The following is a 15,993-nucleotide window of genomic DNA, read 5'->3' on the forward strand; positions in this document are numbered from 1 at the left end:
CTCTGGTGCTCTATCACATAGAGAAGAACGAGGAGACTTTCCTCTAAGTGATAGATCACCAGAGATAGAAGAGCGGCCGGGCTGTGTAGATCCCCATGCAGCTGAAGGGAAGAGGAAGGAAGAGGTGGGTTACAGAAATAGCCAAGCGGCATGGGAACGTAATTCAACACAACACTGGCTCCCTGAAACCCGAGTGTCGCACAGCCCACCCGAGAGTTGCACAGCCGGCACAAATCACCAGGCCACCTGAAGACATCAGGGCGCCAACTCAGAACAGCACAGAGTATGTAGCTTCACATTATTTTGTATTGCTGGATAATGTATTGCTGGGATTTGCAGTTCTCTATAGATGGTCTCATTACTCCCTCCCCTAGCTGCCTCTCCTCACTCTCTCTCTATTCTCCCCAAATTTTTTTTAGTGGCGCTAGAGTGTTCGGGTTTCACTTGAAGAAAAGGTGGCAACCCTAGTGACAGCCCTGCTGCTGACAAATGTGGCAGTGTTCCTTGGTGGATTCAGACAGAAGCAAAGAAACAAGAAATGTAGCCTCTGAGCTTCATTCCTGAACTGTTACTGAGTTGGCTATGATGTTAATACCAGTTTTAACACTCAGAGAACAATACAAAGTAGTTAAAGGCAGTTTACTACCTTCCCCTACTACATGAGACTCGTGTTATATTAATGAACAAAGAAACCTCCAGTGCCAGCAGGTCTTTGTCAGCCTATAAATCTTTCAAGGAACATTAACTGGTAACTACACACTTTCTAGCAGCCAATATTTCATGAAGTATAAACTGTCCCCAGTTCTAGGAATGCTATGAAAACCGCCATTCACTCCGCTGTGCTTTAGACAAGCTTTAATTCCACTTTTTGTTAATTGAAGCCCATGGTGGGTGCGCAATAATTAAACACAAAAAGTGCACTAGGGTGTGTCTCAATGGTCCATCTCTTGAAGAGATAGGGCCTTTTCCCTAACACCCCAAAGCGCAAGACTCCTGGCAGGGGCAGAGCACTCAAGCACCATGAAATGAACGATACAACATGTAAAATGTATTATTATTCAGGATTTGAACAGCACAAATAGTATACCTAGAGCTTTGCAAAATAAAGAGATAAGTACAGTTCCAATATAATTCAATACAAAATGATCCATGCATTTTAGTATAATAAATAAATAAATTCTGCTCGCTGCATCTTTAGTGCAGATTGCAACAAGTGCATAATGATCTAGGCATTTAGGCACCTAAAAAACACGGCACATTAATTGTATTGCATAAAGTTGCACCCAACCCCCCTGAAACTGGATAAAGAAACAAGAGCAATTAGAGACTCCCAGAAGAGGAAAGGGCTATGACAGGGGTGGGCAATTCACTTTCTCAAGGGGCCACATGAGAAACTGGGACTGTTGTGGAGGGCCAACACATTACTGTAAAGGTGGGTTGGCGCACACACACACACACACACACACATATAAATGGATAAACAATCTGATAGGGGGAAACTAATGTAAGGGGCACTCTGGTGGATGCAACTAATAATTAGTTCTCCCCATCAGAGTGCCCCCTTACATTCTTTGTCCCCACATACCTAATTTTCCTACTTTATTACTAGGTCAGAGACTGGAGATAGGAGGTTGAGCAAGCTGCAGGTGAGGAAGGAAGAAGATACTCTTGTCCTCCTGTAATGCTGGGGGCAGGGAACACATTTGACATTACTGGTTGTTAGGACCACTAGAACCAATGACTGCAGGGGAGGTGGACACCTGATATCTTTGGTTGCTAGGATGCCAGTGATCCTAGCAACCAGTGACTCCAGAGAAGGTTGATACCTGATGTCATTGGTTGCTAGGATGCCAGCGGTACTAGCAACCAACAACTGAAGAGGAGGGGGCCTCCACATGCACTGTCAGCCAGCCATAACTGAACGCAGGTCGGCTATCAGTTCATGTCCAGACCGTGGGCCCCACAGGGACAGCCAAAGGGCCCGCACTGGCCCGTGGGTCGTAAAATGCCTAGGTCCACTCTGCACTGGAGCTGTAGGTTCCAGCACCACCCAGTGGTGGTCTGGTACCTAACAGCTCCTGGCTTCCTGGAGACACCTGCAGGTGAGCACAGGAACTGCAGGGCTTGTCTCCAGCTCCACCTGGAGGCGCTCTGGATCCTAACACTGATAAAATGTACACTGGAGGAAAAAGCACACTTCAACAGGTAAAATCAATACTACTAGTTGGAAACACAGTACATATTTACATACAGTACATGCATACATACATAAGACATGCGAAAAAAGATGGGCAGAAGACCTTATTCCCCCTCATTCTATTGAAATAGTTGTTTTGGACATTCATGGTCAAATATGGATGGTTTATAGAGTTTCAGATATATTTCAGTCCTTGTTAGGTTGCTCCCTGGCCCCTGCTCTCTCTGAGAAATTACAAGAATTATTCTTTGAATAGTGAGGTTAATATTAATGGACGCTATTCTGAATTTCCTGAGTCTTGGTATCTTACTCTGATAGGGTATATGATTTCATTCCTTGGCCTCCTGTCCTAGTCGTGGTTTCTAGTCTCCAGTTTTCTTGCTTTCTTGTTTCCTTTTCTTTCCCCTTGTTCTTGATCTCTCTTCACTCTGTTCTTTCTCTATCCTTTCTTTGGACCTTGTCTCATTAGTACCCATTATCTCAATGTCAGACACCAGAGACTTTGCTTATTACACTCTACTGCATTTTTGCATTTTGTTGCCCGATGTGTCCATTGGAACATACATCCACATGAGTTTTGTACTCTTGTTACCTCATACATGTGTGTGTTTTTCTAGGAAAAGTAAAAAAAACTTGTTTGACTAAAAAAAGTTGTTTTGTTAGAGAGAATTCTCATCGGTTCCTCTTTCCAGGACAGAAACTGAGAGACAGTGTTCTCAGCAGGAACCTAGACAGCATTAAAATCCTGAGGTAGAACAAAAATAAAACAAGCACTTCACTGTGTCAGGAGCGGCAGTGACCATGTCCGAGGAGTGTTCAATGCAACAATTATGATTTATGTGGTTGGAATGCTTATTCAAAGTTCCAGGAGACTCATGTTTTAAGGGATCTGCCACCTCTACAGCTTAGGGCTGTAAGCAAAAGTAACACTTTTTTGTTGCCTTTTCTGTTGTAGCTCCAAGTTACTTTTGTTCACAGCACTGATGAAGGAGTCGCAGATCCCTAAAACGCGTGAGGTCTCCTGGAACCTTCGTTCTGATAAAATGTACACTGGCAGAAAACACACTAAGCAGCTAATATCAATATTACTGGTTGGAAAACAAAAGTACAAATATACGGAAGACATTCTCCAGAGGGGTTGGAACCCTTGTTATAAGAGAGAGCCTGAAACAATAATCTATAATATGTGTCCAGTTGTTACATACTGTTATTGCTGCTGTTATTTATTATTTCCATATGCTGCTTTCTGAGTGTAATAAGGCATATTGCTATGTAATGTCAATGATCTTCCTGATAAATATTTCCTTTTTGATCCCTGCATCAGATTACATCAGAAAGGATGGATGCGCCTATTCTTGCATATGATGAATATCTTGTATCTCGTTCAATTTACTCCGAACTCAACTTCCAGCAAGAAAATGAAAAGAAAGAAATTATTCCGAAAAGTATTCCAAAAAGACTGATAAACAGCTGCAGGTGGGTAATATTTTTCACATCATCTATTCTTTTGGGCTTCACTCACACCTAGGTGACACCTATAAGGCGCGTTTTACGTGCGTTTTTGCTCACTTTTTACATGCATATATTAAGTTGTGCATTTTTGTGAGCAGATTTTGGCACATTCATGTGAATAGGCAAAATAAATAAACCACAATGCACGTTTTCAAGCATTTTCTATTGGGTCTATGGGACAAACGCTGTGAAATCTGCCCCAAAGTAGCTCATGTACTATATTGAGCGACGGGCCTATTTCTGCTTGTGACAAAGCTCACAGGTGTGAACAGGGGTCATAGAAATTAATGGGATTCCTTGGGTGGAGCGTTTTGTCATGCTAAATCAGCTGCGACAATACGCCTAGCTGTGAATGGAGCCTTAAAGAACATACCCATTGTTTATTCAACATTTTTAATTGTGGGGACAATTTGCCACAAATCCAGACAGGTGAACTGAACATTAATCCTAGCATTGAGATCAGTTTGTGCTTTCCTATTATACCTCCATACATGTCAATATAAAAGTATGGTAAATGCATGTAGAGATGTAATAAACTTATCTGAAATTCATCAACCAGAAACTGTGTACATTAGCCCTAAAGCTAAATTGCAGGCAGATATAAAAGACACACATTATTGCAGCTCTGTAATCATTTAAGTGCAATCAGTGTAAATACCTTAATTTGATTTGGTATCAGCCTCTTGAAGTTCCTGTACAGCAGAGCTAAGCGGGAGAGAAGAAGCAGCGCAAGGATTCAACTAGTTCATGTGCTGACAAGGAGCACGCTGACAGGAAGAAAAAGCAGAGTGGCAGAGAGATTAGCTCATAACAGAGCTGCCTCTTCACTGTCCAGTCACAAGCATGCTCCTACAAATTATGACAAGTTTGGTTCATCTCTATTAATGGAGGGGATTTTCAGGTTTACATTTACACACAGTGTGGGCAAGAGCACAAACAGCCATTTGTTGACATTGAATGTGATTCGATGTGGTCCTGTATAAAACTCATTATTAGTTCTTTACCTATTTAATTGTATACTTTTTTTGTTGCATGTGAAGTGTTAAAGAAACATGAATTGTGTGATTACGACTAAAGTAGTGTTGTTTGACAGTTGCACACCCGTAACAGCTCGACAAAAACTTAAGACATTTTTCCCTGTCCTTAACTGGCTGCCTAAGTACCGACTGAAAGAATGGCTTTTACATGACTTTGTCTCAGGAATTTGCACAGGACTTGTTGCTACTTTACAAGGTAAGCTTTTTCCTCATACAACTTATTTGCACACACACACATATATACACATTTATATGCAAGACATAAAAAAGAATGGCACCTTCTCCTCGTGAAATAACGTTTATTGTCCAATTGTAAAAACTGAATAAAATAATATTTACAAACGGTGTCTTTAGCAAAGCATTTCTAAATGTAATCGAATAAACCGGCCTAATCCAACCTAATCTTTTTTGTAAAAATGTATCTGCTAGAATTGCCCCTTGTTGTAGGTAGTCCTCATCCCTCGTACACGTTCGTCTTAATCGACAAAACTGTCCTTCTGGGATGTTACGGATCCACCTAGGGTGGTGATTACTCCTAACGAACAACCTCCGAACAAACAACAAACAGGAAGTACCACAAATAACAATAAGAGAGGGTACTGTAAGAAATTAGACACTCGTACTCAACACCTATGGAAATACACCAGTGCTCTGTCCCCGAAACCAGCTTCACTTGCATCTCTGTGTCCTGCTGAGCTGGGGCTTGGTGTGAACCCAATTTGCCCAAGCCTGCTCAAAACTATGACCGAAACACTGCCTTCCTGGCCCAATCAGTCGCATTCCCCGCCCCTTTGTGACATGTAGCTTTGGGGTGGCAAGTGTGCCTGCCACAACTGATTGGGACGGGAGAGGGAATTGTTGCTAATAGTTTAGGGTAGGCGTTGGCAAACTCAGCCAAAATGCGCTCTTACCAAGCTATCACTACAGTGCTGAGCATGCTGTTAGGTGTGCATCAGTGATATACCGTACATTTTGCTCACTGCCCTGGTACTTAACCTGACAAAATAGTTTTTTCTGCTTTATGGTGCAATGGTGCTTCATCTGTGATTCCTGTTGCTTTTCTTGTTATGACTCCGAATTCTCTGTCCTGGGTGTATGTTATGACTCCCTCTGCATGCCACATGACCTTATGTTGCCTGTTTTATGACTCTGACTTAACACCACCTGCCCTAGCTACAGCTCAATTATGGACTATGCTCTTACCTATTGACTTCATACTTTGTGGCATCGATCTTTCTTTACTTTAGCTATCATTTTTGGGGGTATAAAGTGCAATCCAGCATCTTTGGAAACCATTACCTCCTCAGATGTATTTCTAAGATTGAATGTCCCTAGGTATCTGTGCCTCAAAGAACAGAAAACGTTCAACTTGGACACAGAAAATCTATGTTAACTCATCCAGCTTGCATTTAGCTAAACATCACATGCACACATACATATTTGCATGTGTTAATATGTTAATAAGAGCTCTTTTTTATAAGATGAGTTGTTTTTAGTTTTTTAGTTTTGTTTATTGCTGCTTCAAAGTATTTTAAGATGTAGATCTCCCTTTATCTTAATTAAACAAAGACCTACTCTTGTGAGGCTAATAAGCTGTGAATTAAGCTCTGTGTATGACCAAAAGAAACCAGTTTACAGTGAGATAAATATGTGCATTGACAATGCTCATCATCTCTTAAAATGCTAGTTGCTTGGCTGCCATGATGATCTTTCATCTACACTACTTTGTGAGTCACTGACCTGGAATAAGGGTATAGCTGGTGAAGTTGGAAGTGGTGACTTGCATGCACCTTCCTGGTCAGTGACTTACTAAGTAGTGCAGCTGGAGGGTTTTCATAGGTGGACAATGATGGCAGCATTTTTCTCCCTTAACAGGTTTCCATCAGCACCGTTAATGCTGCGAGCGTTTGTCTTATCCAGCAGAATGGATTTGATTTAAGTTCTCTAGCAGAAAGCTGTGACAACTAACATTCACGTACATGGTATTTTGTCTGATTGCAGGTCTGGCTTTTGCATTACTTGCCGAGGTTCCTGTTGGATTTGGCCTTTATTCCTCGTTCTTCCCTATCCTGACATACTTCTTCCTGGGAACATCTCGGCACATTGCAGTTGGTATGTAACACGGCCATACAGCATTTTTCACTTCTAGAGATTTCTTTTTATATGAAGAGTACAGGAAAGAAAAGGTTTCTGTTGCTCATAGCAGCCAGTCAGATGCTTACTTTAATATTCTAACCAGATCTAAAATAACAGCTAGACCCTAATTGGTCTTTATGGGAAATACAAAATCCATTTCCTTCAGATTTTATACCAGTGGACCAGCTTAATGTAATTTTCATTTAAAAATGTACACCATTTTTGTCTTACGATGGTTGTAAGGTAATTAAAAAAATGTACGATCTGCCTATCTTGCATAGGCAGATTGTACTTGCGATGATCGCAAGCCCGCCCCGCTGAGGGGTGGGCTTCCGATGACCGCAATGCCGAACGGGCAGTGTGCGCTTGCGCACACTGGCCCGTCCGGCTTTATCTTACGAACATGCTACACACCCGCCGAACATCGTACGATGCTCGGCGGGTTTTCGAACATGTTCCTAAGATAAAAGTCGTGCAACCTTACAGTAGTAGAGGTCGCATGGCTTCCATGCACCTTACGATAATCGTACGATCGCTGGATTTCCCGAGATTATCATACGATTATTGCAAGGTGTGTGGGCACCTTAAACACAGTCACTAAAATATCATATTAGCTTTAACATTTTAATGTTGTTTTAAATCTTATTACATTTGTGGCTTTTATTAAAATACAACTTGGTGAGCGTGCCATGAAGGTACTTGTTCAGGCCCTTCATGTATTTGTCTCCTAACAGTGCTTTTCCATATTCATACTCTTGCATACACCCTGGTGGGAAAATACAGGTGTTGGTTGCAGCACAAATATGTGCAACTAGCGCTGGAGTGAGAGCATGTAGACAGGAAGTGTCTGAAAGAGGTTGCAGGAGATCAGCATTGCTGGGTGCAAGATGTACAACTGTATTTTATGAAAAAACAAACATGACAATTGTTTATTTCAAACATTGCTTTAGCTTATTAAATGTTACTCAGTAAGGGTTTAGATCTACTTTGATTACCTGCATGTTTTTGTGTCCTTTGTTTAAGTCTACTGTTGGAATAGGGTGTACATCATCAGTATCCATGCTTCCCAATAGGACCATTTCCGGTTATCTGTTTGATGGTGGGACAAGTCGTGCTGGCCATGGCTCCAGATGAAAAATTTTTAATTAGCAACTCCACAGAATTAAATGGAACAATGATAGATTATGAAGCCCGGGATGCTGCAAGGGTTGTCATTTCAAGTACGCTAAGCTTCTTGATTGGAATCATCCAGGTAACGCACATCACATTTCCTATATTATAACAGCACACTCTTGAACATATTTCCTGTAAGGCAAGGTTTACATGAGAGATCACTTAACTGTGGTGGGTTGGTAAGGGGTAGTAGCAACATAGGCACTATTTCCAGAATCCAAACCACTTAGGCAACATCTAATGAATTAAAAAAAAGCACACAGTACATTCTACATTCTACTTTACATTTTTTAACATAATTGTTTTTCCCAATTGTTTTCTGCCTCTTGTTGTTTTTTAACATGCTTTTTACAGAGAGGGACGTATGAAATCTATCTACCTAGTTCTTAATCTAAGAAACTTTTACATTTATTATACAGATAATTGAGGCAAGTAATATCTTTATGATTTGATTGTAGTATTGGTAATCAATAGAGTTCCGTCAATAAGAACTTGGTAATATGGCAGTGTTTTCAAATACTGTATTGGGCAATACATCTGCACCTTCTCCTTTTTTTGCCTTAAGGAGACACTGTTGCTTTGCCCATGTGGCACTGGCACTGACTAGGGTCAACAGCTGTCATTGGGGAAGGTGCAGTAGGCGAATGCTGGCACAGTGATTAAAAAGGGTTTGGGGTGTCACTTTGCCCTGCATAGAAAAGGTGACAATGTCTCTTTAATAATGAGTGGGGTTAATGTATTGTTTATTTTATTTTGGAACGTTGAACTTGCAGTTACAAACATCATTTATAATTGTTGGCAGATACCTTATAATCATTTTAGCTTCAACTGTAAAATTTGTTACATATACAAATACTGTATCCATTCTTAACGTGTAGGTATAGCCAAAAGAATAGGGAAGGGTTAAAACCCCTATCAGTTTATTTTTTGCTTTCTTGTTCTGAAGAAGCAACTCAAACTTAAAGGAAATATCTAGACATTTAAAGGAATTCGTCTCTTAGACCACTGTCACCAGAATAGGTGTCCCCTTCAGAAGATTTCCCCTCACCGCTTGTTCCGGTTCTGTTTAGCTGTAAAAGTTTGGATTTTCCTCACGCTTTCAGTCTTTTTAACAGTGGGCACAAGGGATGTGCGCAGGCTTGGTGTGAACTGAGTTCGCCCGAACCTACGCACAACTTCCCCCTCCTGGCTCAATTAGCTGTGGCAGTGACATTCCCTAACCATTTGTTACGTGTAGCTGCAGGGCGGGAAATGCCCTGGCTACAGCTGATTGGGCCAGGAAGGGGATGTGTCATTGACAGTTTTGCATGGGCACTAGGAAAACTCAATTTGCACCAGGCCCGCACACATCCCTAGGCACCAGCACTAATCGGATTGATTTTCCCAGAAGAGACACAGACAGCAATACAAATCTAACTGGGGTTCTAACCCTTCTACACTATCTAAAACTAAAAAAAAAAAGCTTTGGCTGTGCATGTAACCCTTATGCATGTAAATATATTTAGATACATTTATTTTTACCTCACTTTTTAGTATGTCCTGTGCAGTATAGTCACATACTTTAGCTCCCAATGTTTAACTTAATTTATCATTATACCTTTGTCAAAGGCCTCATAATAGCACATTAATGAAATTCAATTTTCTTAGTACTGTAAACTTATATGAACTATATTTTCAATTTTGCATCAACTGTTTAACAGTCTTATCTATGTGTTTCCCCTTAGCTTATATTAGGTGCTTTCCAGTTTGGCTTTGTTGTGAGATACTTGGGGGACCCATTAGTCCGTGGATTTACCACAGCTGCTGCAGTCCAAGTATTTATCTCCCAGGTTAAACTGATATTCAATGTACCTTCAACCAACTATAGTGGAATCCTATCAATGGTCTATGTAAGTGTGTAAAACTGAATTTACATTGTAGTGATATTATTTACACCTGATACAGCTACTGATATCATTCACAAATCTGCAGGTAAACGTATGCTCACATGCACAAAAAGAGAAATTTCATATCTATGTGATTTATGAACTCGAAATGTTTTCTATATGATTACTGGAAAGTGAGCCAGCCGTGTCTTTGAAAATATTGATTATCATTATATCAGTTTAGTTGAAATATCTTTTATGCTGAACCTCTTAAAACTTTTACATATTTACCAGTGAGCTATTAAAAAACAATGCACTTTAAAACAACATTGCAGTTTTTGTTTGGTTACTGGCAAGTTAATTTACATGCTGGCTATTTATACCTGTCTGGCACGCCAGTGACTAAATAGCTTCTCATAATTTCAGCTCCATTCAACTTTCCACAATGATTATGTCTAATGATGGTGTCATGCTCCTCCTTTCATTCTCAATAATGTCATAGGAACAAAAAAGTCAAATAATGATGTCATATTTAATGTGTGTAACAAGTCTTTTCAAACAGTTATTAGTCCTATAGTAGTTTATATTGGTATTAGGAGCTATTTATAAGGGTTTAATGTTAAGAAGACGTATCAATTAAAACAATTAAAGTGACACTAAACTCAGTAGTTAAACCCTAAAAGGAGAACTATGAGGTGAGTGCTTTTCATTCATCCTCATAGTTCTAGCCGACCTGTGACAATGAGACTGTCACAGGTCGGCTCAGTAGATCGGGAGGTGAGCGAACACATACCGGGTTCCCTCACCTCTCGATCCTGTCACGGCTCTCTGCCGTGACAGGGTAGGGGCTGGATTCCCCCCTCCCCGCTCCGATCCACCAGCGCTGACTGGCGGAACGGACGGGGGAGGGGGCGGGTACAGCTGGCTCTGCCTCTAGATAGGCAGAGCCAGCTGTCAGTCACGCAGCTTGGTGGATCCAAACATAATTGTCGGGATCCGCTTCAGCTGCGGCATCTTAGTATACCGCGAACAGCAGCTCGCGGCATACTGCGGCGTCTCAGTATATCGCGAGCTACAGCTCGTGGTATACTGAGCCTAGGGTGACGGGAGGACGCTAGTCCTATTACCCTAAGGAGAACTATGGGGAAAAGCCTTAACCCCATAGTTCTCCTTTAAAAATGCATTGAAGTATCTTAATTAAAAAATGTTTTATCTTATTTGTATATCACTCATCTGTAGATCCTCAAATCATCTCCGAATTGGTGCCGACACTGTCCTTCCTTCTGGAGGTTGACTACTTTTGTTCCCCATGGTCCCTGTGTGTGTTGTAATGTAGCCACAGCTCCAAGCTCACTCCTGTGATGGAGTACAATCTCAATCAAATTAGCTAGGTAAATGTGAGATTGTATTCCATCACGGGAGGGAGCTTGGAGTGGTGACTATTTTACAACACACAAAGGGACCATGGGGAAGAAAAATAGACACCCTCCAGAAGGAAGGACAGTGTCAGCACCAATTCAGAGATGATTTGAGGGTCTACAGCTGAGTGATACACAAATAAGATACATTTTTGTTAATAGTTAGGATACCTGAATGTATTTTTAAGACTTCATTCCTGAGTTTAGTGTCATTTTACAAGCAGAAGAAAGCAATTTCACAGTTGATTCCAAGCACGTTTTAGTACAACTGCTGGGGACAAATCTAATCCTTCTGGAATTTAGATTTAGCCACACTGTAACAATTCAGGTTCCTTGTTTTATTATTATTATTATGAACTGGAAAAATGCCAACTTGAATCTAATTCGCTTTGATTGGAAAGCACAGACAGGTATTTAGACACTGGCCCCCTGTGTCTGTCTGTTTTATTGTGGCTACCAGCAGGTAAGCTAGTTCTGAGTTTATGGGTGATGTTGTCTAAAGTAGTTATGTTGCGTAAACACAATGCATTTTTTTTTAAAATAACATTTTCTGCCGGCATTTATTGGTGGAGGCAGGATTCAATCATCTACATATGCGTATGTGCGTTGTTAAAAGTTGGATACTAGACAAAGCAAAAGGCACAGCCCTATGTAAAGCTCATACTTCTGCATGTGCAGCAAAAGTTCAGTTTAACTTAGTGTCCTGAGGAGGTGCTATGTCTCTCTTCAGCTTTGCTTGAGCTGAAGATTTTACTCAAGCAGTTGCTGGCAGTGTCATACTGAACCCCATATCCTGGATATTCTTTGCAAATGCCAAGGATGTGCAGTGATTTTGTTTGGAATAGGAGAACAAATCTGCACCCATAAAGCAATGGGAGATATTTATGTAAGCTGTGCTGTCAATCAATATGATGCAGTGGTGAAAAAAACTGTAACAAGTCTTAAAGTAAACCCGTAATGAGAGAAATACAGAGGCTGCTGATCCACTTCAGAAAATGCTAGTTGCCTGGCTTTGGCAATACTTTCTGAGAAACTTGACTTTAAAAAAGCATGTAGATGAGGAAAGCAAGATTGGTGACTGAGAAAGTACTGAGACCACTGGTCCAGCATTGAAGAAGAACTCTGGGCATTTGAAAAACTTTACCTTGCAGAGGGGCTACCCGTGCCCTGCGAGGGTTAAGTGCTCATTTTTCTCTAGGGGATGGAATAAAGAAGATATGCACACCTGATAATTGGTCCTGCAGCAGTTGGAACTCACCTCTGTCCCCATCCGCTCTAGCTGTGTAATACCCCTCAAAGTCTACACATCTAATGCAAGTCAATGGACCAGCATTAGACATGATGTCAGCGGTCCTTAGACCATCTGAGCCCAGGGGAGAAGGGGTTCCAGGGGACCAGTCTAGCAGCCTGGCGGGACCATAGATCTGGTGAGTATATCTGCTTTATTCCATCCCCATAGAGAAAAACAAGCCCTTAACCCCAGCACAAGGAAAAGTTTTTTAAATTCACGGTCAAAGAACTATTATATTCAGAAGGAGAGGTCAGCAATTGCCACTTCCTTACTTCCACACTACAGGTTTCTTTCCATTTGTTCACTTAGCACGCGTAATCAAATCCTAGTTTTAAAACGCTGTCTGGCTTTACCAATCCATCTCGGCTCTTCTATAAATGTATAAGTACCCTTTAGAGCATTTAAATGCCAGTGGTTCACTCCATGCAGTGGATTATATTGTCCATCTTACTTGAAGAAAATCTGCCTTTCTCTAGGGCCAAAGACGTGATGAATTTCAGTATTTACTGCAGCCTTGTAGCATTGGGAAACTAGGAATGGATTTTGATCAGAGCTCTGTGTTTGTTTCCTTGTTTTAGGGCCAGTTCACACCATATGCAGTTGTGATGCAGTCCGTTTATTTGACTGCTGCAGTCAAAATACATCACAATGCTTTCCTATGGGCTTTCTTGTGCTTAATTCACACCATTGCAGTGTGAATTAAGCACAAGAAAGACCATAGGAAAGCATTGTGATGTATTTTGACGTCAGCAGTCAAATAAACGGACTGCATCACAACTGCATATGGTGTGAACTGGCCCTTACGAGTATTGGAGGCAAATCGTGCATTATTCTGATGTTATTATGCCTAACGGCTACTTTGAATTCCTAGGGGCATATTTGTACAAAACATTTATGTGCTTTAATAAGATTAATTATATACTAAAAATATAACCCTGTGTTATTATTTTTATTTAGACCACTATGGACATTTTTGCCAATATTGGGAAAACCAACTTTGCAGATCTTACTGCTGGACTTATAACTTTAGTATTATGTTTAGTGGTGAAAGACCTAAATGAAAGATACAAACATATTCTACGTATTCCGGTTCCTATTGAAGTAATTGTGGTAGGTTAATTCTCTGAATCTGTTAATAGCTATATAGTTGTAAAACTTTGGGTTCATATTCAAACTTTCTATTGTGTAAGTGAAAGTTATTTTAGTAAAAAATATATAATTATTGTTAAAACATTGTGACATGAGTCATCAGTATCTCAATCAATTAGCCAGCTTCAATAGTTCATACAATAAGTAGGAATGCACCGATACCGTTTTTTCAGTATGGAGTACCAATATTTTGCTTTCGATACTCGCAGACAACGAGTACCGATACCGGTGCTTCTGCTGGCATGGAGCCGTCTTCCCGGGCAATCAGAAAGCCGGGCGGCGGATAATGACATGCCGCTCGGCTTCCTGATTGCCTGGAAACTAGCTCCATATTGTTTGGCCGGCTCAATTGTGATTAGCTGGGAAACCGGCTTCCCAGCCAATCCGCATCAAGCCGGCTTCCCGGCCAATCAGGAAGCCGGGCAGCAAGTAATGACCTGCCTCCCGGCTTCCTGATTGGACGAGGAACCGCCTCCATGCTGATTGGCTGGAAAGCCGGCTTCCCTGCAAATCAGCAAGGAGCCGGCTGTTTGTTCCCCTACGCCACTGCTGGTCAGAGGAAATCTTCCTCTGACCGGAACTTCTGGTATTTGGGAAGGCATCGGAGCGTTTGGACGAGTACTCGTACTCACCCAAATACTCGGTATCGGCACCAATACCGATACTAGTATCGGTATCGGTGCATCCCTAATAATAAGTATGTTAACTTTAAAACGTTGCTTCACCTTTATACAAAGCACTCCCTGTGTGTCCCCCCACCCCTTTAGGTAGCAAACAAAATACAAAATCAACCCTCAGATGCAGTGTTGTCCCCATCCATCAGTTTACTTTCAACTTTCCCCCTATTTGTTGTGTTCCACTGTGCAGGCATGTATACAAGCCCCATATAGATTACAAGAACAGCTAAATTAGGCTCTCCCATTCATCTCTATGGAGCATGTAGTTGCACTTGCACAGTGGAGCACAACAGCCAGGAATAAAACGGCAAGTGGTTACTGCCTGGTCCCTCAAAAATGGCCCAGCATAGAGGGATACTCCGATGAGTGGGTACATAGGGAGCATTTAAGAAAGTAAGACTGTCTGTAAAATATTAATGATTAACTGTTAATTATGCTTATACCAGAAATTTGGAAAGTAATGAAATGTTATTGGTATTTGAACACTGAAATTTATCAAATACAGACTGGGGCATCCAAATATATAATATTTGTGTATTATTGTACACTACATTCCTAGGGCTGTAGTGAAATAGTTGTGTAATATTTACAGTATGGATTTTTCAGGTGTAATGCAGTCCTTCCCTTGGTAATAATTAGAGCTAAAGACCATGAGGCAGTTGTATGCAGCATAGTTGTGAAATTGAACTCTTGTAGACATTGTGCACTTAAACATAATACTTACTTTACAATACATACTGGGGGGAATTTATCAAAACTGGAGCTGACAAAATCTGGAGCAGATTTGCACTGCAACCAATCAGCTTCTCTGTCTCATTTTCAAATCTTACCTGAGCAAACTGAAGAGAGATGCTGATTGGTTGCCATAGACAACTGCGCCAGATTCTGTCTGCTCCAGTTTTGATCAATTGCTGCCTCTGTATATTGCACCATGCATTCTGTTTAATAAGTGGCTGTACAATTTGCTTATTTTTAAATGTTTTGTAGGCAATAGTTGCAACTGGGATTTCATATGGAGTCAACTTGGAGGAGAACTATAATGCTGCTATTGTTAAGAATGTTCCAAGTGGGTAAGTGTTCATTCATTTTATTAAATTTTTCCATAGGATTAGTTATATTCCTTCAGGTGACCCTACTAATTGCCTAAAAAATAGAAATGCCAGTTCCCTGCAATAGAGGAACTTTTATCTCCCCTCTCAGGTGGCCTTCGATTCCTACCTTTCCTCCATTTCAATACTGTACCTCCATCAGACCCATCAGCATCCCTAAAGTTGCTTCATGGTTCCATCCTCTGATCCCTCATCACTGCCATGTCCTGTAGTGACATAGGAGTTATTGGATGGAACCAAAGCACGCAGTGGGTGACATAGGCATTTGACATTCCTTGGAGTGTCATATGTTGAATTATCTGACAGAGGCTGGATTGGTTGGAGAGAAAAAGATGGAAGACATAAGCCGCTGAAGATGTGAGTACAATACAGGCAGTCCCAGTTATATATATATATATATATAATATATATATATATATATAATATACA

The 15,993-nt window shown here is 40.9% G+C and overlaps 1 protein-coding gene across 1 annotated transcript in view; it reads left to right on the plus strand.

Annotated features, from left to right (window-relative positions):
• The window catches only part of LOC108797432 (pendrin-like), a 68,018-nt gene that overhangs the window by 26,838 nt on the left and 25,187 nt on the right, over nucleotides 1-15,993 (plus strand). The window contains exons 2-8 of the mRNA XM_018569020.1: nucleotides 3,522-3,673; nucleotides 4,803-4,942; nucleotides 6,748-6,858; nucleotides 7,956-8,134; nucleotides 9,780-9,944; nucleotides 13,587-13,739; nucleotides 15,443-15,525. Coding sequence (XP_018424522.1) covers nucleotides 3,522-3,673; nucleotides 4,803-4,942; nucleotides 6,748-6,858; nucleotides 7,956-8,134; nucleotides 9,780-9,944; nucleotides 13,587-13,739; nucleotides 15,443-15,525 — 983 coding nt within the window. The remainder of the gene's footprint in view (nucleotides 1-3,521; nucleotides 3,674-4,802; nucleotides 4,943-6,747; nucleotides 6,859-7,955; nucleotides 8,135-9,779; nucleotides 9,945-13,586; nucleotides 13,740-15,442; nucleotides 15,526-15,993) is intronic.

This window comes from Nanorana parkeri, unplaced genomic scaffold (genome assembly GCF_000935625.1).
Source record: "Nanorana parkeri isolate BGI_ZX_2015 unplaced genomic scaffold, ASM93562v1 scaffold1276, whole genome shotgun sequence".
In the NCBI taxonomy this organism is placed as follows: Eukaryota; Metazoa; Chordata; class Amphibia; order Anura; family Dicroglossidae; genus Nanorana; species Nanorana parkeri.